General features: G+C 41.4%; 1 protein-coding gene and 1 non-coding gene across 6 annotated transcripts in view; one reads left to right on the top strand and one right to left on the bottom strand.

Moving 5' to 3' along the window:
- LOC131764397 (uncharacterized) overlaps positions 1-18401 on the bottom strand; it is a 38018-nt gene extending 19617 nt beyond the window's left edge. For 2 of the 4 annotated variants that reach the window (XR_010834991.1, XR_010834989.1), the window contains exons 1-2: positions 17767-18401; positions 13949-14239 (exon numbers count right to left, since the gene is read on the bottom strand). This is a non-coding gene — a transcript (uncharacterized protein). Of the gene's footprint in view, positions 1-5285; positions 5399-13948; positions 14240-17766 lie in introns of all 4 variants that reach the window. The other 2 variants (XR_010834990.1, XR_010834992.1) reach the window with 2 other exon arrangements.
- A 127-nt stretch (positions 18402-18528) lies between these two features.
- On the top strand, positions 18529-25663 carry HIGD1A (HIG1 hypoxia inducible domain family member 1A). Of its 2 annotated transcripts, none has more exons than XM_067005631.1 (4): positions 18529-18631; positions 23087-23201; positions 23840-23974; positions 24659-25663. In XM_067005631.1, the coding sequence occupies exons 2-4, from the start codon at positions 23105-23107 to the stop codon at positions 24706-24708; spliced, it is 282 nt and encodes a 93-aa protein (XP_066861732.1). In that variant the 5' UTR covers positions 18529-18631; positions 23087-23104; the 3' UTR covers positions 24709-25663. The 2 variants fall into 2 exon arrangements, with proteins under 2 accessions (XP_066861732.1, XP_066861733.1); XM_067005632.1 differs by having other exon boundaries at positions 18564-18631; positions 23091-23201.
- Positions 25664-26160: the final 497 nt, after the last annotated feature.

The following is a 26160-nucleotide window of genomic DNA, read 5'->3' as shown; positions in this document are numbered from 1 at the left end:
GCGTGGGCTTTCTCTAGTTGCGGCAAGCAGGGGCTACTCTTTGTTGAGGTGCACGGGCTTCTCATTCTGGTGGCTTCTCATTGCAGAGCACACGTTCTAGGCACGCAGTCTTCAGTAGCTGCAGCACACAGGCTCAGTAGTTGCGGCACGCGGGCCCTATAGCACACAGGCTTCAGTAGTTGTGGCATGCAGGCTCAGTAGTTGTGGTGCACAGGCTTAGTTGCTCTGGGGCATGTGAGATCTTCCCAGACCAGGAATCCAACCCATGTCCCCTGCATTGGCAGGCGGATTCTTAACCACTGCGCCACCAGGGAAGTCCCAGGATAATTTGTAATGAATAACTTTTAACAATTGTCCAACAATGTCCAGGATCTACCTGAACCAATAGAAATACTATTCCTCTTATGGAGTGAAGAACCTGGGATACTTCTTTAATTTTAGAGGTTATTTTTTTCTATCTACCTTGAGCCACAGTTAAGGTTCATAAGCTATTTTATTCTTCCTTTACAGAGGCAAAAGACAACTTGGTTTGTGAAGCCCCAATGGCATTAGTTGCATTAGGCCTTGTTCTAGAATTCCCACAGGTTTTACAATGGGCCTTGCAAGTTAAAAAAAACAACAGTTCCAAGGATTAGCACTAGAAAAAGAACATAAAACCAAATGTTCCTATAGGTGAGTAGTTCTCTATATTACAAAGCAGCTAACCAGCAAACATGCTAATGTCAGGGAAGATCCATGTCTTACTTAGGTAGCCTTTAGGTGAGGGAAATTTTTATAGCATTTAGCACACTGTGTCCCAAAGGTGGAATAAGCAGTAATCAGAGAACTTTAGAGACAATGCTAAAGTCTGTTGTGCACCAACTACCGGGTGGTCATGGGTCACCAGTGAAAAAGACATTTGAATGAGAAGCTATGACGGAAAGGGGCAGGGAAGAGAGACCCTCCTGATATGCAGCAGTAAACCATGGTGGTAAGCAAGGTGAGGACTTAAGAATCCTATAGTACTAGCCCGGCAGTCTTCTCTTTCACACACTGGAGGATATTTATGTGGCATCTCCACACAGTCCCACACTTTGTGGTCTTCACTCAGTGCATCTTGAATGCCACAAAGTAACCCCCTTTTCTTTCTAGGCTAAAGGCTTCCCAGGGCTTTGGTGGTCTCTATGAATTGTATCAAGATTTACCTTGTTTGCTGTCAGTTTTGACGTAGTTGTGGCTGGTCACCCTTGCACCCTTGAGGATGGTCTACAGCCTCACAGGGCCATAGGGATGGCCAAGAGAACATCATAGGGCTCTTTCCATCTAGGTTCTTTATTGAAATTCCTTTTCGTAGACCCTGTATCCTGCTGGAACATGCGTGCTATATGGATTCTAGGGTGGCCTGGGCTGCAAAGGAACCCAGGACATAACTGAGTACTTGACAAAAAGAATGCAAAAGACAAGTAAGAAACGTCTCAGGGTTGGAGTGACACTACTGGAAAACCAGCTAGATAACAATGTGGATATGGCTTGAGTATCGAGATCTGGTAGACTGAAGAACTGCAGCGTCAGAGTTCATCTTGGTCAGAGTTCATCTTGATCTTGGAAGCGTTTCAGGCCATGTAAAGCCCCCTTGTTGCTGTTTAGTTTCGCTTAGTGCCATAATTTTGCTTCTAGCTCACCAGAGCTTTGGAAGTTGGAAGGGATGTGTGGTTTGTAATGTATACACGTTTGAAAAGTTGTCCCATAAAATGAAAACATTAGTCTGAGTTTAGATACAAGTCTATCTTTTCCCAGACAGGAATGCATTTTTGAGTTCTTCTGACTGTGTTAACATCTGCCTTCCACTAGGGGTCGCCTCACACTACCCAGAGAATAAGCCTAACAACTCAGATCCAGTGGACAACTCCTAACGATTGGATCATCTTTTTTGAGTGCTTTCCCCCGATACCAGTGACAGATGAAAGGCAGTGCACATAAGAAAAAAACCAATAAATTGGAAAACCCAAGTCAAACCTAGCATTTTTTATTCTATCACGCTCCTTCATTTGATAGGCAGGGAGGAGAAGGAGGGACTTGCGACCACAGGTTGCCCGTCTTGGTGGAGGCTATAAATAGGTAGCACAGGATAGGAACCTGCTAGTGTGTGGGCAGCCTTTTCTGTATCAGGGTCCCATTTTGTTGAGGCTCTTCGGTGGTTCTTACATTGGAAAGTGACAAGGGGCTAGAGATCAGAACAGGGAGACTATAAATGTATTCACACAATGGCCTGCTTCATCTCAAGCATTTCCCTTGATGTACTTTAGCTGCTTTAAATAATAAACAAAGCTTTCCTGGGGAGAAATTAATACTTATAAATCCAATATACTAAACTTTAAATGTTAGGAATCTAAAGGTCTCTTAAATGTCTCAATATTAAGAATAATTTAGTAAGATTTCACCTTAGAAAAATGTATATTGCTCAAACATTTCAAATCAGTTACAAAGCTGTCATTCTACCAGACCAAACCCACCCTTCCTGTGACAAATATATAAAGCATCACTACTTACTTACTTCACACACAAAAAATATTAACGCTAATGGGCCTCTTCCCTTAAATATTTCTATGCTTTATTCTGAAGCTTCCCAGGTTAAAAGATGTTTACCCACCTAAGGAAGGAAGTTACTATATCAGTGTCTGCTAGCAGACTGTTGGGCTGGGAGGCTGAGAATCTTATTGAGAAACCATCGGCAATACTAAGCTCTATATATGATTATGTTAATGACTCCAAAATGTCAAAGGTAATAATTGGGTGAAATAATATAATATAACATAATATAAATGTAATATACAATATCTTGGATTTTCTTTAAAATACTCTAGGAAAAAAAAGAAAACGTTGGGACTTCCCTGGTGGCGCAGTTGTTAAGAATCTGCCTGCCAACCCAGGGGACACAGGTTCGAGCCCTGGTCCGGGAAGATCCCACATGCCACGGGGCAACTAAGCCCGTGCACCACAACTACTGAGACTGCGCTCTAAAGCCTGCAAGCCACAACTACTGAGCACACCACAATGAAGAGTAGTTCCCGTGTGCCGCAACTAGAGAAAGCCCACGCACAGCAACGAAGACCCAATACAGCCTAAAATTAATTAATAAATAAAGAAAAGAAAAAGTTAATACATAAATATATACTTAAATACATAAATAGGGGAGTGATCATCTAGTCCACTTCCCTGGGTTCAAGTTTTATGTTATGCATTTTTCTCCCTAAAAGTCCACAGCTCTTAGCCATGTTGATTTTTTGACTCAGTTTCAAAATCTTAAGATACATAAATGTATATATGTTAAGATATGTACATACCTTTACATAAATATCTCTAGAAACCCTTGAACTTGAAGACCTGATGGAACTGTGCATTCTTCCATATTCATAGGACTATGTAACTCTTGAGGATCTTTAAAATTAGATCCAGGGCTTCCCTGGTGGCGCAGTGGTTGAGGTCCCCGCATGCCGATGCAGGGGACGCAGGTTCGTGCCCCGGCCCGGGAGGATCCCGCGTGCCGCCGAGCAGCTGGGCCCGTGAGCCACGGCCGCTGGGCCTGCGCGTCCGGAGCCTGTGCTCCGCGACGGGAAAGGCCACAGCAGTGCGAGGCCCGCGTACCGCAAAAAAAAAAAAAAAAAAAAAAAAAATTAGATCCAATTGGATTTTGGATATTTTATATATACACATATATATGTGGGGTTTTTTGTGGCCGCGCCACGCGGCATGCAGGATCTTAGTTCCCCAACCAGGGATGGAACCTGTGGCCCCTGTAGTGGGAGCGTCGAGTCCTAACCATTGGACTGCCAGGGAAGTCCTGGATTTTGGATATTTCACATGGTTTTCTTCTGACTCAAGGGCAGAACGTATAGGTTCATGCTACTAATATTCCCTTTGAGTCAGAAAATGTCTCCTAACTGCTATTTTTAACAGTTTCTGTATTCTTCATGACACCAATAAATGAGTTAATAACATGATTGAGCAGCAAACTCAACAGTAATGCTCAAGAGTGTTTCTACTTAAATTCTTGATTCTGTGATTGTACTTCCTTTTCTTTTATACTGAAAATCTTGATTCCTAAAATAATAGTCACTAGTATGTTCATTCTAATACAAGAAAATGGTTTAAAAAATACCTTATTAATATGATCAATAAAGCTACAGAATAAAGTCTAAGATTTTTATGCAGTTTCTTTTTTAAACTGTCTCCGAAAGTGTCACTCCCATTAAGTATGTGTGGGTAAACCATGTTCTGGAGGTGTGCTGTCCAATACAGTAGCCACTGGCCATATGTAGTTATTGAGCACCTGAATGTCCGAATTGAGAAGTGGTGCAAGTATAAAGCACACACTAGATTTCAAAGACTTAGCGTAATAAAAGAATGTAAATATCTCATTAATAATTTAATATTGATTATATCTTGACAATATTTTCAATATTTGGGCCTTGACTGACAAGCAGGACTGCCCCACAACTGGAGTATTAGTAAGCAGAAGATAAAGAAACCACCCACTCATGCAGAAGAAATTTGCCCTCCAGCACCCCCTACTGATAGACTTAACCCTGAGCCTGCTGACAGGAAGAAATGTTCTAATATCAGAAGCAAAGCAATGAAGGGTGGATTGGAATAAGGAAGCATTAAGTAACAACTGGGACATCTCTAAAGGTAGGAGGGCTTGATCTTTTGCTATCAAGGGCTTTTTACAGGTACATAAAAGACTTCCCAGAAAAGAATTTCACCAATAGCCTTATTGAGGTTTTGCCATTTCTGCTGGGTGGAAATTTCCTTGTTTTCTCACAGATCTCTGACTCAGTCTGGCAATGATGAGGGTTTGTTTGTTTTGCCTTAAACATTTCGGGAAATTATGGTCCCAGGATCAGTCTTGGAACTTCTGGGCCATCTCTGGTATAACCAATTCCAAATTATACAAAAGAGGGACCAAAATGTTTTAAATTAACTGACTGGAGAGATGCTGGAGTTTCCTTCCTGACCCAGACAGGAGCATCCATAGAACATTTATCTAACCTAAGGGGAAAGAGAGTACACCTGCTTTTGAGGGGTCTGAGAGGAGAGGGTTACAACAGAGGTCAAACAGATAGACCAACAGGTTTAATTTATGATGCTTGCTGGAAGCTACAAAACCTTTCTGAAAAGTAAACCAGCCCAGGGACAGACCTTAGGTACAGCATCACCAGGAGTGGAAGGCAAGGGAGGAGAACATAAAAGTAAGACATTCAGGGATCTCATGAGCTGGGCACCTGCCGCTTCATCCTACATCATACCTCTGTTCTTCTGCTGTGTTGCTCTATATCCTGTTGACTATGTCAAATCGTCAGGGGTAGCGGAATCACAGACAAAATTTCAAAGCAAGATGCTGTCACTTGTAGGGACTACACTGCAGAAGAAAAGAAGGGAGAATCGGGTCATGGTGGATGGGCCTCTGCCCCAGATTCCTCCTGCCTCTCCTTATGTTCCCTGGGGCACCTTATAGTTGAGGGACACAACGTCAAGTTTCTGCCATGTCCTGTTCTGTGTCCCTTTTGCCTCTCAGTTGACACAATGGAGAGACAATTCAAAGAGGAAAGTCACGTGGTGAAAGGACAAAGTGCAGGGGGGCTGGTAGTCAAGAGGCCTTTCTAGCCCCAACTCTGAAATTGGCCTTTTGCAGGAATAAGGCCTCTCTGGGCTTCAGGGCCTTTATCTGTAAAGTTAGAGCTGTTCCAACTCCAGGGCCCTGTCAGAAAAGTCAAAGGATGAAAGAGCTGACAGAGCTAGGATTGGGGGAAAAGGTGAAGAGAATAAACAGCGGAGACAAAAGCCCTTGGCCTGATCTTCTGGTATTCGCATTGGGAAGGTGACTCACTCTGGCCCACCCAGAATTGCCCATTATTCCTGGCCCACCGCTCCCATTTTCTCCCCTGACCTCCTTGGGAAGAGAATTTCTGGTAAGTCATAGACAGAATGCCTTAGTCATCAACTCAATAGGTGCTATTGCCTAGAGCACAGTCACATGGATGACTTATGTGCACTTAGTAAGCTAATCTTGTTCAAAAGCTGTAAGACTCCTGACACACCTATGTGGACACGGAAGATAGCAATTTTGCTGTGCCTTGCCTCTACCAAAGCCCAGGTTTACAGCCTCCTAGGTACTTTGCACTGGTCAAATAACATGTCTGATACATCCAACCTCTGTGGCCCTCTCACCAACCCTTATCTCTTCTCTCGTTCTGTCCACCCAAAGCTTGCCCATTCTTCCACCCTGCTCAAGTCTGTTATCCCCCAGACCGGCTCTGTCCCTTCTCTAATTCTCCAACATCAGGTGGCTCGATGTTCCCCTCTCCCAGGAGTGTTCTGCCCAGGAGTGTTCTGACTAGCTGTCAATAAATGGGATCATGAAGATTGTAACAAAGATATTACTCATTTGGTCAACTATTACAACTATGGGCCAGCCCTTATATCATCCTCCTGTTTTATTTAGTGTACATCACGAAAATTGTAGGTACTTCATAATATAATTTTATTTTCTAATATAATTCTATTTTCAGAGGCGTCTAGAGAAAACAGTTTACATTCTGGCTTAAAAATCTTCCTTACTACACTGTATTCCTGACAAGAAGCCTCCAGAAATACCCTAATGAGCCCCTGAAGTCATTGGTCTTTAATCCTAAATCAGACAGAATAAAACATCTAACTGGTCTGTGGGATGAATTCACCTCTCCAAATCTCATAGCCTCAGACCTTCCCAGAACATTCATATATAGGTGGGTTCTGGGAAAACAATAGGCCTCAGAAAATAATTTACTTTGGTTCTACCAGAAGTGACCCTTCTCAGGATGAACTTGATCTGACTTTCTTTATCTGACATCAAAATGTAATGTAAGTATCCTGTGACCTATCCCACTGAGATTAAAGCTTCTGACTAGAGCTCTTTCCCTTCCTTATTGACTTTACACATATTTTTTCAGGCTTATAGTTTCTTTTATGGGGAAGATTGAAGGGTGTTTGGTAGCTAAAAAGCAATTCAATTTCCCCTTGCCACCCCAAATTGGCAAACAACCATCATCAAGTCCTTAGTGGGCCTTCTCCCTGTGGATGAGGGTGTCCAAGCGGAAGCTGTGTGATCAGCTGTCTGAGGATTTCACACTGATCAACAACTGGGAATCAGGAGTCCTGAGGGTTGTTCCAACCTCACAGCTCTATAAGTCTCTTTCCCATGCACAGTGAGAGACAGAGACAAAGTGGACAAGCCCAACTCCTAGAGCCCTTGTATTGGCACTTGGTCAGATCCTGTGTTAAAGGTTTCTCGTGCAGATATACTGTCTTCTTATATAAGCTGTAGGTTCCCCAGAGGCAGAGTGCCCTGCCTTTCTTTTCCTGTTCCACTCTCTACAGTACAAAGTCTAGGGTTCAATATTTAAAAGGTATTCAATAACCCCCAAATTCTCTCATCCTTTTAATGGCATGCTTTAAAGTCACTAATGAATACTCCATATTCAGGGATATGGAGACACAGTTAAGACTTGGTCCCTGCACAAAAGAAACCCATAACATCAGCATGTAGAAAGACTGACTTGTAATAAAGGCTATATCACAGTTATAGGTGTTGGCATATCTATATATCATAGTTATGGGTGACAGAAGTTCAAATGAGGAAATTGTACATTTTTCCTGGTGAGATGGATGAAGAAAGACTTAACAGATGAAATCCTTTGGACCTGGGACTCAAAGGATGAACAGTGTTTTACCAGGTGAAAGTGAATACCTAAAAACTTGGATAGAACACTCCACTCAATGATAGCAGGATACACATTCTTCTCAATTGCACCTGGAGCATTCTTCAGGATAGACCATACGTTGGGCCGTAAAACAAGTCTCAATAAATTTAAAAGAACTGAAATCGTACAAAGCATGTTCTCTGACCACAATGTAATTAAATTAAATCAACAACAGAAGGAAATTTAGGGGATTCACAATTATGTGGAAATTAAACAACATACTCCTAAGTAACCAATGAGTCAAAGAAGAAATCACAAGAGAAACTATAAAATACTTTGAGATGAAAGAAACCAAAAACAAAGTACTAAAAACATATAGGACACAGTGAAAGCAATGCTTAGAAGGAAATGTATAGCTGTAAATGCCTATATTAAAAAAGAAAAAAGACCTCAAATCAAGGAATTAACCTTCTACCTTAAGACCCTAGAAAAAGTAGAGCAAACTAAACCCAAAGCAAGCAGAAGGAAAGACAAAACAAATATTAGAGCAGAAATAAATGAAAGAGAGAACAAAAATACAACAGAGAAAAAAAAAATTTTAAGTTGTTCTTTGAAAAGATCAACAAAATTGACAAAATTGAAACAAAAAGTTAGAAGGAAAAAAAGGGAGAAGACTCAAATCACTAAAATCAGGAAAAAAAGAGGGATTAAGAAAGGAATAAAAAGGATTGTAAGGGAATACTATGAACTATTTTATGCCAACAAATTAGATAATTTAGAAGAAATGGACAAATTTCTAGAAAAATACAAACTACCAAAACTGTCTTAGAAGGAAACAAAAAATCTGAATAGACCTATAATAAAGGATTGAATTAATAATCAAAAAACTTCCCACAAAGAAAAGCTCATGATCCGATGGCTTCACTGGTGACTTCTACCAAACATTTAAAGAACTACCACCAATCCTTTCAAAATCTATCAATAAACAGAAGAGGAAGGAACACTTCCCAACTCATTCTATGAACCATTACTACACTGATACCAAAATCCAATGGACATTACAAGAAAAGAAAACTGCAGACCAATATCCCTTGTGGATATAGTCACACACACATACACACAACAAACAATTCAACAAAATACCAGCAAACCAAATCTAACAACATATACTACACACCATGATAAATTGGAATTTTTTCCACGAATGCAAGGTTGGCCCAACATAGTAAAATCAACCAATGTAATACACCATATTACTAGAATAAAAGACAAAAACCACGTGATCATCTCAGTAGATGCAGAAAAAAGCATTTGACAATCTTCAACACCCTATGATATGATAAAAGCATGCAATAAACCGGATAGACACTTTTCCAAAGAAACATCAAATGGCCAATGAGCACATAAAAACATACTCAACATTATTAGCATCAGGGAAATGAAAATCAAAACCACAATGAGAGGGCTTCCCTGGTGGCGCAGTGGTTGAGAATCCGCCTGCCGATGCAGGAGACACGGGTTCGTGCCCTGGTCCGGGAAGATCCCACATGCCGCGGAGCAACTAAGCCCGTGAGCCATGGCCGCTGGGCCTGCGCGTCCGGAGCCTGTGCTCCGCAATGGGAGAGGCCACAACAGTGAGAGGCCCGCATACCGCAAAAAAAAAAAAAAAACAAACCACAATGAGATACCTCTTTACACCCACTGGGATAGCTATAATCAAAGAAGATGAACAATAATATGTGTGGATGAGGATGTGGACAAATTGAAACCCTCATTAATTGCTGCTGGGAATGTAAAGTGGTACAGCTCCTCTGGAAAACAATTTGGCAGTTCCTTAAAAAGTTAAACATGGGGGAATTTCCTGGTGGTCCAGTGGTTAGAATGCTGTGCTTTCACTGCCTAGGGTGTGGGTTCAATCCCTTGTCAGGGAACTAAGATCCCACAGCCAAGTGCCATGGCCAAAAAAAAAAGTTAAACATAAAAGTTACCATATGATCCACCTAGGTATAGGTATACACCCAAGAAAACTGAAATTATATATATATGTCCACAGAAAAAACATGTACATGACTGTTCCCAATAATTTTATTCATAATAGCCAAAAAGTAGAAACAATCCAAATGTCCATCAATTGATGAATGGATAAACAAAATGTGGTTTGTGTGTGTGTACATTTATATGTCTGTGTACACACACACACACACACACACACACACACACACACACACACACACACATATATATCTGTGCATTGGAATATTATTTAACCATCAAAAAGGAATGAAACACCTATACATGCTACAACATGGATGAACCTTGAAAGCACTGTGCTAAGTGAAAGAAACCAGATACAAAAGTCCACATATTATATGATTCCATTTTTATGACATATCCAGAATAGGCAAATCCATAGACAAAGAAAATAGATTAGTGATTGCTTGCCTGGGCCGGAGGGGGGAGGCTGGGGAGAGAGAGAGGGCAACTGGGCGTGATAGTTAATGGGTATCACCCAGATTTGGCATGATAAAAATGCTGGTCTGGAATTAAAGCTGATGGTTATACAACTTTGTGAATATATTAAAAACTACTGAATTGTACACCCTAAAGGGGTGAATTTTATGGTATGTGAATTACATCTCAATGTTTTAAAACTCAGATAAGTGATGGAATTGGAATCAGTGTGATATACTTAGCATAGAAAAAAGTGGAACTAAACTTTGACTTTTATTTGATCATTTGTTGCAATAATGTTAAGGAAGAAAAGCAGAGCACAAGATTCAATGGATTGTAGTAATTCATTCTGCAAAAGTTTAATGGAGTTCTTGCCATCCTATGTAACTATGCTAGTTGCTTCAGAGTGTACAAAGCTGAATGGTGCTCAGCTCCTCTCCAAGTGTCTTAGAAGCTAATGGAGAGGTTAGAAGAGGACACAGTGGACTGATAGCCCAAAGAGGGCTGGTTCTGCTTGTCTATTCAAGCATTGCGTATGTCAGAGCAGGCCACCAGGCTTCCATTTCTGGGAGCCCCAGATAGGCCTCCCTGGAAAGACAATGACTGGTGAGATGAAGGCTAACAGGCTGCCCCAGAGACACTTGATTAAGTTACAAAATGAAATCACGCCTTGATCTCTCAGATGAGAGAGAGAGAGAGAGAGAGAGAGAGAGAGAGAGAGAGAGAGAGAGAGAGAGAGAGAGAGGGAGAACGGAGGAGAGAGCACAAAAGCACAGCTGTGGGCCCTTCTGTCCGGGGCCCTTGACTGAGAATAGGGAAGGATTGGATCAGATTACTCTGAGCCCTGACTTAGCTTAGTACAAGTTCCTCTAGACAAGAGGGTAGGGGAGGGGTGCTGTAAGACAGAAAAACTCAAACATAAGAGTTGTCACACAACAGGTTTTATCAGAGATTAAGAAAACAAGGGGAAGGGGTAACTTGTACGGGTTGCACTTGAAAAAGTACAACCTGGGTGGGAAGAGATGTCCTTCCTCAACTTCAACAAAGTGAAAAAGAACAGAGGCACAGCCTGGACTGTATGGGGCCTGATAGAATAATGGGGCGTAGCTTAGCACCAAGTGATAGGAGACAGGACAGCATCATGCATAATCACCAGAGTGAGCATGACAGTCGACTCATGTCATGGGAACAGCAATGTGAAGGAGACACAGCTAAGATCACAAGGATGAAAAGAGATGTAAGACTGGATATAGTGGATATAGCAGGAAGATCCTAGCTTTCTTGACAGGAGCAAATTGGAGTAATAACTCTTCTGTTACCATTTTTATTATTAGGTGTGCTTCCCTGACTCTTCATATCTGAGTGGGGCCCCGAGAAGCTAAGGTTACACAGAATACAAAGCAAAATGCTAGAAATGACTCAACAAAATATAAAGTTCTAGGGAAAGGGAGTGTGTTTCAAAAGAAAAATGGGTAGCATCAGGGAATTCCCTGGTGGTCCAGTGATTAGGACTTGGCACTTTCACTGCTGTGGCCCTGGTTCAATCCTTGGTTGGGGAACTAAGATCTTGCAAGCCGCATGGTGTGGGCAAAAAAAAAAAAAGAGAGAGAAACAGAAAAAGGGGTAGCATCAGCTTGAATATCAGGAAAGATTTTATTTACAAAGGTAGTAGCATATGAAGTTGAAAGGATACAAAAGACTTTAAAAAGTGTTTTCTGATCACAATAAATTTGGTTTGATAAATACAGAAAAGAAAAACACAGAGAAAAAAATGAAAATCACAAATTATTATTCTATACTCAGATAAAACCAGCATTAACATTTGAGGGGGGACTTCCCTGGTGGTGCAGTGGTTAAGAATCCGCCTGCCAATGCAGGGGACACAGGTTCGATCCCTGGTCTGGGAAAATCCCACATGCCGCGGAGCAACTAAGCCCTTGCGCCACAACTACTGAGCCTGCGCTCTAGACCCCATGAGCCACAAATACTGAGCCCATGTGCCACAACTACGGAAGCCTGTGCGCCTAGAGTCCATGTTCCACAGCAACAAGAAGCCACCGCAATGAGAAGCCCATGCACCGCAACGAAGAGTAGCCCCCACTCGCCGCAACTAGAGAAAGCCCACGCGCAGCAACGAAGACCCAACACAGCCAAAATATAAATAAATAAATAAATAATAAATTTATTTTAAAAATAAATAAATTACATTCCCCGTTAAAAAAAAACAGATTTGAGGGGTACACCTTTCCTTATTTTATTTATTTATACCTCTATTTATAAATATCTGTAATATCTATAAATATAGATATGCAGATATGAAAGTGCATGTGTTTATGAATATATACATACATATATAGATATACCTACATACACACACACACACACACACACACACACACACACATATTTCAAAACAAAAGTTTTGATTGATAAGGATTCTAACAGGGGAAATGGAAGGTAAGAGAAAGACCAGACACAGGCAAGGAAAAGAAAGCACAGAGACAATGGAACCTTCCAGAAAGAGTATGAGCTAAACAGGACTGGATTCAGATCCTGCCTCTGCTTCTATGGAAACATAAACAAGTTACTTAACCATGCTGAACCTCAGTTTCCTCATGTGTAAATGGGGATAATAATATTTACTTGATCGAGCTGTTTTAATGATCACTTGAGTACATCAAGTACGTAGCAGTGTGCCCAGGGAATGGGAGGCGCTGAGCGTGTGCTGGTGTTGTACAGCAGGCTGTTTGGGTAGCTGCATGTGGTGCTGCTTGTTTCTGATGTAAGATACTTACAGGTAAGAGGGAAGCCAGGGACACCCTCTCACTATAGCTCAGGGATCACAAGGATTCCATATCCTAGCTAAAGGAAAAAGTGAACTGCCCTTAAGCAACAACTCACCCAATTTCAGGAGAAATCATGATCTGCGCAGGGCACTTAATGCTTAGCCATCTCATGGCCTGTCATTTCTCTCTAATCAGACACACTGTACTAGGCAACAGGCCAACGTTATGAGGTCACTTTTTCTACAGTTATTTTAATACTCATCATTCTAGAAACACTTCTGACTCTCATAAAACAAAGTAGCAGAAGGACTAGCTAGCACTTGCCTGCTGATTCACTGAGTGAACTTGGGTCAGGCATGTATCTTTCTTTTCCAGGTTTTCCAGAAACAGGGTAGGCGGGTTCCTGTCCCTGAGCAAAAGCATCAGCACAGGGACAGTAATTCAGGGCCACCAATTTGGGTGAAGTGTTTGTCTGCATAATCCATTTTTCCCTCAGACTTATAGAAGTAATTGTCCATCCATCTCTGGCAAAGGAGACCATTATCCTGTCCTTATTGAGATATGGATCTAATTTAGAGGTTGGCTACGTTTATGAGCCCTCAATTCATTAAGCCATCAAGACAAACAGATGGTGCCTCACAATCAGTGTCACAGGCAAAATGACTTGGAGGGCCTGGAGATCAGTCAATAGAAACCTATTTGCAGTGCCACTGAGTATGGCAATGCCTTCCATAAGAGGCACCTCATTCTCAGAGAATTAGCAGGCTGTAAAAATAGTCCTAAATCATTGTTGGGAGAGACAGAGTTGGGGGAAGCAGAGAGGCCATCAGTATCCAAGGCAGTGGGGGAGAGGAGAGGAGGGTTCTGAAAGGGAGACTGTCAATGGTGCGTGATCAGGAGAATTAAGAAGTCACAGGAGCCCACAGTCCCTGCCCAGCTACTGCAGCCCCAGTAGCTGAAATGCAGCTAGAGTCCCTGAACTCAGGTACTCACCTCTGCAGAGAGACAGTCTTGAGTCAACAAGTATTTTCCACGTGCAGCACACCATCGGGTGCTGTGGACAGAAATGTTTAACAGAGGTTCTGATGCCAGGGTGCTTGTAACCCAACGTTCATGCATAACCACGGTAACTCTCCATCACACCAAGTACCAGGAGCCAGCTGGGGAGCCCAGGTGGAAAATCATGTTTATCCTTTCTGGTGGAAAGAGCTGTTCACCTGTGGTGAACAGAAAGCTTTTGCTTCCAGTGATCGATTCTTTCTTTGCGCAATCTAGTCAAATTACCTGTGTAAATACAGATTATAAAAATAAGTCAATCTTTTCAGTTATATAGCTTATAAAAGATTACAAATTTTCTAATTTTTAAAATCAGGATATAAACTACATAAAACTAAAAGACCAAATTCTGCTTACTCATTCTCTACTAAAAGACACATTTAATATATTATATAGGTTATAAAGTTATATAAATTTTTTGGTCATTGTATGATTTGCATTACCTTTTTATTTTTATTAGAGTATAGTTGATTTACAGTGTTGTGTTAGTTTCAGGTGTACATAAAATTATATAAATTTTTAAGATGAGATGGTTGTGTTGTTAATTCCAAATCCAGTTACCTCCAAAGCAAGGGAATGAAGCAGGAGGACTTCAGCTCAGTTAGAGAAGTTCCGTGCCCACCCCCCTGCCCAAATAACTAACAGCAAGAACAAAAAGGAATTCTGAGGAGCTTCAGTGAATCCAAGATCCATTTTTTAGTGACAACCGCACAGCTTTTTGTTGGAAAATATCAGTGAAAACAGTCTTGCATCAAGCGTAAAATGATGCAAATATATTTCCTTATTTAATCTGTTTAAGTGCTTTCCTGTATAAATGATGCTCTCAACATCACTGGGCCAGTTTGGTCAGAGCACAGTACTATGAGAGTGAAAGCACACAGTCTCACCTCTGCCACCGATCTTCAGAAGGCTGGCCCCTGTCATTCAGTAATCTGCCCACATGTCACTGGCTACATGTGCACAAAAATAGGAGTAGCATCAAGGATTTACCCAGGTTTCATGTTCAGTTAGTGGGATGAAAAGCAGTTCTACCAACCAAGTCAGGGAATTTAAAGAGAAGGTACAGGATTATGAGGAAGGGGTGTTCAGAGCAGGGGGAAGGAGAAGAGAGAGATAATTATGTTCAGTTACGGATGTGCTGTGGAGTCTGGAATTTTATGATAGCCTGGACCTTAGTCAATTCTCCCTGGAGACTTGTCTGTATAGACTATTGCTACTTTAAAGCAGCAAGCCTTGTCAAGGTGGTAGAGGGATGACACCACAGCATGTAGTAGCCTTCGCTATCCTTACGACCCAGGATATGGCTTCAATAATAAAAAATATAATAAGCTACATACTGAATAGTCTTGTTTTCTGGCAGAGAAATGCTGATAGTCCTTTTCTAATGCATTCAACTTCACTACCAAGTACCTCAAATTCACTCAGCTCTTGAAACATCCTGCTCCAAAACCTTCAAGGGCCACCTAATATAATATTGTCCAAGTTCTTTGATTAGCGTTTAAGGTCCTCCCCAGTGAGCTTAGGCCTACTTTCCATTATTCTCTGACTCTGCTTTAGTCACAAATCTTTGCCTTTTCCCCACTCACTGTCCTCCATGCCAGAGCTACAATACCATAGTCTACCTCTATTCCTCTGCCCACTGTTTCCTTTTTCTGGAATATTCTTCCAACTTATTTACATGCTAGTCATCCTTCAAAGCCCACTCATTCAAGCCCCTGTCCCAAGAAGCCTTCTTTGAAACTGCTCATTCACTATGATATCTACCTGGATTTCCATTCAAAGCACTTATCACAGACTGTTTTTGATATTTTTCTATACCTGTTCCTTTGACCTAATCAGATGATAAATTATTTTAGGGAAGGAACTGAGTCTAATTTCTGAGTCCTATACAGGGCACAATATACATGTCCAGTATTTGCTGACTGTGACTCTCAACTGTAGTTTGAAAATAGTCATAGGTATTACCAATTTTCTTGAAAGTTTTAATATTTGTTTTAGACAAAATTCCACAAAGATCACACTTTATTATTATTATTTTTTTTGCAGTACACCGGCCTTTCACTGTTGTGGCCTCTCCCATTGCGGAGCACAGGCTCCAGACGTGCAGGCTCAGCGGCCATGGCTCACAGGCCTAGCCGCTCCGCGGTATGTGGGATCTTCCCGGACCAGGACACGAACCCGTGTCCCCTGCATCGGCAGGCGGACTCTCAACCACTGCGCCACCAGGGGAGCCCCAGTATATTTTTAAGGATGTCAAAAAACAGATAGTGTAGCTTTAAGCTGAGCCTTAGCCCAAATCTGAGTTTAGAAGCCCATTTCTCCTATAGTGCATATGATCATGTGCAGACAGATACTTGGAGCATGAGAAGTTACGGAGGCTCTCTAAAGAGGGGAAATTAGCAAAGCTGTCAGACACTTCTTGTGCTGCCTTCCTATAAATTACAGGTGGATTAATTTAATACATGAGAACCCAAATAATTTTTTAAAGTCTTCTGCATCAATATTATACTTTGAAATAACACAAAGTAAGAAGAATGGAATAATATGTTGTACATTTGTCACCAATGTCTTATGAAAAATTATGAAAATGTTAATCAGCTGTCACTGTTTTCTTGTAACATGATACTGAATAAAGTACAGAACAATCTTTTAAAAAAACTTCTACATCATCCGATACAGACAGGCATCCTCACCATTTACCAAGATTTTGGTTTCTACATATGATCAGAAAGAGATCATTTCTTAAACAAATAGGGCATCTGCATCTTTCTGCACAATGCATGGCATAGGAATTTTTAAACTAATAGCTAACACTCTACATTTATTTCCCCATTAACCATCACTACTTTTATCCTCACTTTACAAAGGAAGAAAGTGAAACCCAAGGTCATGGCTAGTATGTGGCTAAGTTGGGATCAGCACTCGTCTGCCTGACCCCAAATCTCATTCTCTGGAAATTAGCAAATTAGCTAACATTATTTTGAATGATATAAATCCTCTTCAGGAATGAACATGCTGTGGTCACTGCTGCAGTTATCCTTTGCTTTTCCAGAATCAAGGGACTTGACTTCTGCTTTTTTTTTTTTAAATTAATTAATTAATTTTTGGCTGCGTTGGGTCTTCGTTGCTGTGCGCGGGCTTTCTCGAGCTGTGGCGAGCGGGGGCTACTCTTCCTTGTGGTGCATGGGCTTCTCATTGAGGTGGCTTCTCTTTGTTTTGGAGAACAGGCTCTAGGCATGTGGGCTTCAGTAGCTGTGGCACGCGGGCTCAGTAGTTGTGGCGCACGGGCTTAGTTGCTCTGTGGCATGTGGGATTTTCCCAGACCAGGGCTCAAACCCGTATCCCCTGCATTGGCAGGAGGATTCTTAACCACTGCGCTACCAGGGAAGCCCTTGCTTTACTTATGCATATGACTTTCATATTCAAATCTGTCACGCTGTTTTATCACTTTAATTACCCTAAATGAGTTCCTGATCTTCCTACTTATCCTTTTTTTTTTCCAATTTTTTTTTTTTGGCCGCACCCCTGTCACTTCTTTTAACATCATTGAGGCCCTACTGAGCTCAAAGACAGTGTTCAAGGAGATGCCTGCATGAACCAGACAAAATACGTGCCCTCAAGCAACTGAAAGCACTCCACATGACCAAAGGGTTTTTAATTTATCGTCCTCAGCATGAATGTTTCCTACCAGTGTTTTAACTCAATTATGAGACAAAGATTTTCAAACTCCTGAGCCTAAGACACTGAGCTCCTACCTGTGAGATAAAGCACTTGGCAGTCGGCCTCGTTTCGTGGTTACATCCAGAGATTCTAGTTTAGTTAGAGTCCCCACGGTAGCGCTTGATGCTTTGCACTAATTCGCCAGGTAGTTATCGACTGCTCTACGAACAAATTAGGGGCTCTGTCCCGGAAAGTTCACTGCCACAAGGGGCCTCTGACACTTCTTTCCTCAGGTAAACCACCCCAATCTAGGTGGAGTCACCCGTGCTTGCAATGAGTGGCTTCCTCCCACTACAGTGTAAGCGCGAAGCCGAGAGGCCAACAGCGCACGTTCATGGCGGATAACCGCCAAGGATTGGGAGTGGCTCCAGCGCCCCACCGCCGCCGGCGCCCTTGAAGGCAGGAACGTGCTCCCTCCTCACCCGCAGCCCCCCAAAGACCGGCCGCGGTTGAACCCCCTGATCCCCGGCCCCGCCCGGCCGGCGCTCGGGACACCGCCTTCGCGGTGCTCCCTGCCGCCGCCACCGCCTCCGCGTCCCGAGAGGAAAACGGCGAGAGTAATCTCAAGTACCACCGGGCCAAGGGCCAAGACCCTTCCAGCGTCCTCCACGGAATCCCGGTAGCCGACCTTTCACCTCTGACGCGATCCCTACGTGGAGCCGGGCACGCTGAGTCACCGCCCACGCACGGCTCCCCAGCCAATCCGGAGCTCGCTCCGGGCCGCCCCACCCACCGCGTACAGGCCCGCACTAACCCGCCGGCACAGACACGGGCGTACCAGCCACTGGCTTCTGATTGGCTGAAGCCGGCTGTGGGCGGAACCGGGAGAAGCCGAGCCGACTGCTGGTGGGCGAGGTGCGTCAGAAGCCGGTAGGAGCCTGCGACGTGGTGTGGTTCTCTGTAAGTGATGCCGGGATTTTGGGAGCGGGGGAAGCCGGGCCGTGGGATGGGAAGAAGTGAAGCCGTGTTGGGCCGGGCTGAGAGCACCTTGGGAGGGTTGGGGGTCGCAGGACTGAGAGTGGGGGCGATGCCTGGGCTGAAGGGGGCGAAGTCTGGTTGGCGGAGCTCAGGCCCCACCTCGCGGTGCAGGGGAGGCTGGTGAGGGCGTACGGAGCCAATGAGGGGATGCAGCAAAGGCTTCAGGCCTCGCGGATGGAGCTGGGGAGGGACGGAGCTGGGGCCGACTTCGGAGAACTCGTAGAGCGGGGTGGGTGAGGAGGGATTGAGAGGGCGGGCGCTCCGGCCATGGAGTCCTGATAAGGTCACAAGAAGAGAGAGGGGAGGAAAGTTGAATGGTTGAGAGGAGGGCGTAAAACCAAACGACCTTCCTGCCATCGGCTTCATCTTCTCCCCGGTCCGTTATTCCCTTCCACCTTTGGCGACCCTCTTCGGCCCTAGGAAGGTAAGAAGGACCCGGGCACGTATCAAGCATCTCTGACGTAATTTACATTTTTCCCTAAAAAGTAAACCTGCCAGGTTAGAAATTACAAAACATAGCACGGGATTAGTATTGGGAGCAGCCGAAATGATTCGGCAGGTTTATTCACCTCTTTTATTTTACCGGTGCGGGAAGCAGTTATTTCCCTCTTCGGGAAAATAATAAAATTCCTTCCTATGGAAGGAATCTATGCTTTCGGAAGTACCCAGACCGGTTTGGATGAAAAGTTATGATGGATTGAAGCTGTACCAGGCCCCAGCATGATAATCGTATTTGAGTTCTGTATACCAGGGGTTCTCTTGCTTCCCTGTGCACCAGAATCTCTTGAAGGGGTCTTCTTAAGATACAGATTCCTTGGGCCCTGCCCCAGACCATCTGAATCAGAATCTCCCGGGGTGGCGCCTTGGCAGCCATTTTAAACAGGCTGACAGGTAACGGATGCAAAATCAAAATTTGAAACCACTGTTGTTAGATAGTAGTTCCAGTGACCAAAATGACGGGCTGTGAAGTTCCTTAAATCTTTTACATCACGTGATGCTGGGCAGCTCCAGTTCCCTTATGCCTCTTCTAGGTTCCCATGCATTTGGAAAGGTCTTCAGTAGTACCTTACCAAGTTTACAGACTACTTCGTGTTTTACAAACTGGCTTTGAGTATCTGGTTATAGGTGCCTCTTTTTGTACCTGTTCAACTTTCCGACAGAGATCTAGGTCAGCTGCTGCGGGTGGATGAGAAAATGATAATAAAGGAAAATTCAGAAGTGGCGCTAGGGAAAAAAAAATTTCAAATCACACTTGAAATCGTTAGATGAATTAAGTCACTGGGAAAGAGGTTCCATTTAATTTTAGGCATAGCTGACATTTTTTACAATTCAAAGAGAGATGTGGGCTCCTGTTAAGGAGTGGATTTTATTTTATTTTTTATTTTTTTTATTTTTTTTTTGTGATATGCGGGCCTCTCACTGTTGTGGCCTCTTCCGTTGCGAAGCACAGGCTCCGGATGCGCAGGCTCAGCGGCCATGGCTCACGGGCCCACCCGCTCTGCGGCATGTGGGATCTTCCCGGACCGGGGCACGAACCCGTGTCCCCTGCATCGGCAGGCGGATTCTCAACCACTGCGCCACCAGGGAAGCCCAAGGAGTGGATTTTAAATGTTTTTCAGATTAAATACATACCAGCATTATAGGACAGATGATTTGGCAATATATTGTCAATCAAAAGAACCCACAACTGTGTATCAGGAGAGCTGGGTTCTAATCCTACCCTGCCAGAGATGTATTCCTGTTGTTGAGCAGTTCATTTAACTCTTCATAACCTTTTTTTTTTTTTTGCTTCTGTAAAATAAACCTATTGGCATGGATTAATAATCTGGGTTTTTACTCTCAAGTTATATGATTTGTACTTACTGACCCTGATATTTAAAAAGTTAACTATTTTGTATTTAGGTGGCTATAAATCATGAATACTTGGGAAACTTTTAGGTGGTCATTAGGAAGAGAATTATCAAAATCTTTTACTCAGGGAGTGTTACAGATATATATTATGCTAGATATATAATTTGAACCATAGAGTAACAAATAACTTTGTGATATGTTGGACTTTTAATATTCCCCTTTATTTTTTCCTGAAATGTGCACACAAGGTATCCTGGATCAGAGACAGATTATCATTAGTCACTTGAGACATAATGACCACATGGTTCCCTCACGTCCCGATTCTTTCCCCAGGGACTGCTTTCTGAAAGTCAGATCTAGTGTCCTGACCGTACAAACTGCTGAAAGGTGATCCTCCTCCCTCCTGAAAGGAAGGAGAAGGGAACTTTTGCTCCACTGACCTGTTGGACAGTTAAAGTTATCCAGATGTGAGAGATTAAAGGAAAACATACCAACTTTCTTGCTTTTAAAGACAATTCCCAAATATCTTCTTAGTTTAGGAATAATTAAGGCAGAGGAAGAAAACATGCTTTAATATATTTAAAAGAAGGTGCTAGTTTTTAAAAGTGGATTGTGGTATATAATGGTTTTGTCTCTTGTGGTTGTAAGGATCCAAGACCTACTCAGGTTATCATGTGTTCTTTCATAGATACAATATAAGAATTAAAAGAAAAATAAGCACTCATGTACATACAGCTTGACATTTTTATTGCTGACTCTACAAATGTGTATAATTGTAAGTTTTCACTAAATATTCCTAATTACCTGGGAATAATTTTAATTGTTGAAAATATTACTTTAAAATTTATTCAACAAGCATTTTGTGGTCTACTTTATGTAATAAGAATCATGCCAGGCTATGGTATAGACACAGGCAGAACAGGTGTAACCTCCTGACTTCAAGGATTCTAGTGAGAAAAACAGTTAAACTTGCATTTTTAAGAAAGAGTTATTATAGAGAAAGCATCGGGTCCTATGGGACTGCGTAACTAAAGCACTTACCATAAACCTGGAGAGTCAGAGAAGACTTTCCAGAGCAGGTCAGTTAAGGTAAGAAACCAAAAAATGGGAGGACTTAGCCCAGAAAGAGTATCTGAAGGAAATGAAAAGGGAAGAAACGTTTTAGGCAGAGGAAGTAGCTTGTGCAAAGGCTTGAAGGTTTAGAGACCATCTATAAGAAGTTTAATGTGATAGAATGTGGGGTTGGTGAGGAAGGTTGAAGGAGGATTTGTGATAAAACAGAAAAGTTTTTGATACTTTTGCCTTTGGGAAGTTTAGATTTGTTATGAAGGAACTAATAAACATACTGGCCTAAAATAAATACAGTATTTAATCTTACCATCTAGTACATTTATATAGTATCTTGTTGCCGGTTTGTTTTGTTTTGTTTTGCCGCACAGCGTGGAGGATCTTAGTTCCCTGGCGGGGGATTGAACTTATGCCCCCTGCAGTGGAAGTGTAGAGACTTAACCACTGGACCACCAGGGAAGTCACCATTTATGTAGTATCTTGAAAGCCAATCTCAAATATTTCTCTGAAACTTCCCAAACTTTTTTATCCAAAAGACATCACACTCTAAATTCTCATTGTCTCTGTTGGCAAAGTGATCACACTCTGGCATGTCTTATTTTAAAGAATCTAATTTGTGAAACATTATTTCAGTGTTTACATTCTGTCTCTTCAAATATATAGTGAGCATCCTGAACCTTGAGCTTGTTGAACCTTGTATATAATAAAAGCTCAGAGAAAGTAAGGTTTTATTCAATTAGCAGGTAATGGAGCACAAAAAAGAAGAGAAAGTCTAGTTGTAATTTCTTCTTTCTGTGTGATACTGTACGACTTACCTGGATTAAGGTTTTCTTCTCTGTCAGATGACAGAATTGGACTCTTCCCAATAAGGATGGGGGCTTGGAGGGACAATCTCACTTTTCAAACTAAGCACTAAGCTTCCCCTCTAGAGTGGGATTTTCTTTGAGGACCTTGACTACTACTAAACCCCTTGAATAGCAAAGTGTTGAATGAGAGCTATTATTACTGAAGGGAGTATGATGCACATGAAAAACCCAAAAGCTAAGGTAAGACTATATGGGTAATGGCAGTTAACTTTTGAGTTTATTGTAATTGACATCAATCAGAGACTTGTGCAGTTACATACTATGTTTGACTCCCTTTTGTATCTATGGGTAAAGTTTATAGTCTGTTCAGCTCAGTCAGAAGGAAGTATGTACATAGTTACTGTGACTAAGGTGAAATTGAATTTATTACTTTATTGTGATGAAATGCCTACTAGCATCCTGTGTAAAAAAATTGACCAAAAAGGGAGAATGGAGCCTTGGGCCCTTTGTGATAGAAATGAATCTTTTTTTTCTGCCCTCTAATTCATATAATCAGGCTAGTATCTTGCCTTTTTTGGTACCACTTAAAGGAATAATCTTATAAAAAGAAGTATGCTTTTAACTGCAGAACCTCATGGAAATTCTGTTTCAGGAAGATTCTTCAATCACTATGTCAAGTGACACAGATGTTTCTCTTTCTTCATATGATGAAGATCAGGGATCTAAACTTATCCGAAAAGCTAGAGAGGCACCATTTGTCCCCATTGGTAAGTTTGACTTTGATGGTCTAATAAGCTATTGTAAGCTTTAACACAGTAGAAGTGTGGTAAACTTGTTTGGTTCATCAAGAATTTCCTGAAAGCATTTATTTTTGAATATTTTTTCATATCTTGAAATATGCTTAGATTGGTATGATGTAGCTCTCATTATAAAAATTCTTCTCTGTGTATTCAGACTTCTTGTTTTAGTGACTTATTTCAGTGAATGTGTTGGGACCCCAAGACTACCATCAGTCTCAATGATTTGCTGGAAGGACTTACAAGACTAAGAATTGTTATACTCACAGTTGTGGTTTATTACAGTCTCTACTATATTAACTGATTGCCTTTGGGGATGGAAGTAAGACAGAGAAGAATTCCCCTGGCACTCTTAAGGGAATTTATTTACTGGCTTCACAAGCCCACATTTTAAAGATGATCTTAACTTTCTGGATCTGCTACTGTTTGCTTGCAATTGTGGATTTTTAGTTCTGAGGGGGAAAAATTAAAAATTCAATTTGTACATTAGCTGGTTAATGGTCTCCTAAAGCATCCTTATAAAAAAAATAGAATGTTGATTGATGATAAAATCATCTTGATTCCCTGCCCCCATGCATCTGACATACTTGTGACTGTCTGTTTTACAGGAATAGCAGGTTTTGCAGCAATCGTTGCATATGGATTGTATAAAATGAAGAGTAGGGGCAATACTAAAATGTCTGTTCACCTGATCCACATGCGCGTGGCAGCCCAAGGCTTTGTTGTGGGAGCAATGACTCTTGGTAGGTTCCTACAGGACATTTCAAATTTGTGGTTCCCCATTAATGGATTTCTTTGTAAATTAAACAAAGTAGATACTTTTAGCTGACTTTGAAGCAGTTTGCAAATATCACTTATATTCATTTTCACATAAAAACTGAATTAATAAAAATAGTTCAAGTAGTGACATAGGTTTACTGTCTATGATATAATCTTACTAAGGTTTTAAAGAAAGAAAGAAAAGATAGTACTGCCCATCACTGAGTTTATAATTTCGTTGAAGAGTCTAGATATGTAAGTAGGGTTGATAATAAGATCCATCATCTGGGAGAGACATGATTGCTGTTTTATTGAGTTTTTGAAGGTGGAAAAGATATTACATGCTTTTATAGGCTCTATAATTAATTGACTTTATCTGGTATTATATAGCAAGAGTAACTCCTTTTAAAGTTTCCAGATAAATATTGATATTTTAACAGTCTGAGCTAGTCATACTGGCCTTGAGATACTTGGGAAATTGTATAAAAAGAATTTTAGAAATTTGAATTGTTTAAGAAGGTAAGAACGTAAGCAGCCTAGTGCCTTGTTCCTCTTGTAAATATTGTATGCTAGCAAGGGTGCTACTTTTAGCTACTTTATGAACTGTTTTTAATTTTTTAATACTGAAGAAAATATTTAAATGCTTAACTAGCATTCTTTTTCTTTAGGTATGGGCTATTCCATGTATCAAGAATTCTGGGCAAAACCTAAACCTTAGAAGAGGAGATGCTGTCTTGGTCTTGGTGGTGCTTGCTTTAGTTAGACATCTCATATTGAGGTTATATGTTTATGTTGAAAATAAATTCTGTGGGTTGGACGATAACGGTAATTTGAATACTGGCTTCCTTTCTTGCAGGCTTGATTTGCCTAGTGACTAGTTCACTAGCTAGGTCATTCAGGGGAGTCAGATTAGCACAAAAACATGTCACTTTTAAATGCACTTGATAGTGGTACAATGTCCACCTTCTTAAACTCTTCTGATAAAATTAGTTGTAAAGAGGACAACATGCCAAACCTGAAAATGCTCCCAGTTGCTGCAGAATATCATATGCTTTTGATGTAATGTAGGAGTCCTATTTACCCCAGTTAATTCAACTCTTTCTGACAGCCTTGTGGACTGAGTACTGTTTTAAGGTCTGGTTGGCTCTTGAAGAACCCTTTCAGAACAGTGCACGGAATACATTATAAACCTCCCAGCAACTATGTGTGTGTTTTTAAACCAAACCTAAAGAGCTGGTAACAGCTGCTTTGAAGTAGTATCTGTTTCAGAATCATAGTTGTAAACATGAGAATAACTTAACTGTAGATCCCCGTTTAGCTGTTTTGTAATTGCAGAATTATAGTTTGCTGCTGTTACATTAGAATAATTTTTAAATGGCATTTTGAAATAGAAGTGTGTATTTTAAGTGCTAATGCAAAGGTAAATGAAAAATACTTTTTAAATGTGTGCAGTCTGTTTATTTTTCTCTGAAAGAATCGTAAATGTTAAACTAAATAAATTGCCTATAATGGAAGTGATTTATGAGCAAGCTGGTTTGGTCAGACATTATACAAACTTTGCTATACTACAGAATGCTTTGTTGTACTTGTGAAATTCTCGTCTAACCTGAATTTACATTCCATGGTGATAACATGGTAAATGTAGTGTTATTAAAGTAAGTGAACACATCAAATGTCTTGTATTTATTTCAATTTGGAAAAAAACTATCATTCTTCAAAGTAGCACAAGTAGTTCCAAGAAAAGAGGGAGAACATTTTATGCCTTTTGTAGGAGCCATAGTTAAAGACTATTTAACAAACAGGAATAATAGCTAACGTTTATTGAGCATTTACTGTGTGCCACACACTGCTCTAAGCACTTTTCATGTATAATGTCATTTAAGTTTCCTAACAACCCTAAGAAGTAGAAGCTATGATCCTCATTTCATGGAGGAGGAGATTGAGGTATGAATAGTTTTAAGTAATTAACCCAAGGTCACATAAGCTAGAGAAGGTTGGAGGTTTGGGACTGGAACCTGGGCAGTCAAGCAGTAGATGCCAACAGAGACTTGAAATGTTGGCCTTTGTGAAGTTAATGCTGAGTGGCAGCGGTTATCATAAATTAGTACTGTTAGACAAGAGGGTACGGCATGGTCTTGGCTCACTGCTCCACTGACTGTATAACCTGGAC

The sequence above is a fragment of the Kogia breviceps genome, chromosome 10 (genome assembly GCF_026419965.1).
Source record: "Kogia breviceps isolate mKogBre1 chromosome 10, mKogBre1 haplotype 1, whole genome shotgun sequence".
Taxonomy (NCBI): domain Eukaryota; kingdom Metazoa; phylum Chordata; class Mammalia; order Artiodactyla; family Physeteridae; genus Kogia; species Kogia breviceps.
This window is presented reverse-complemented; position numbering and strand designations above follow the sequence as displayed.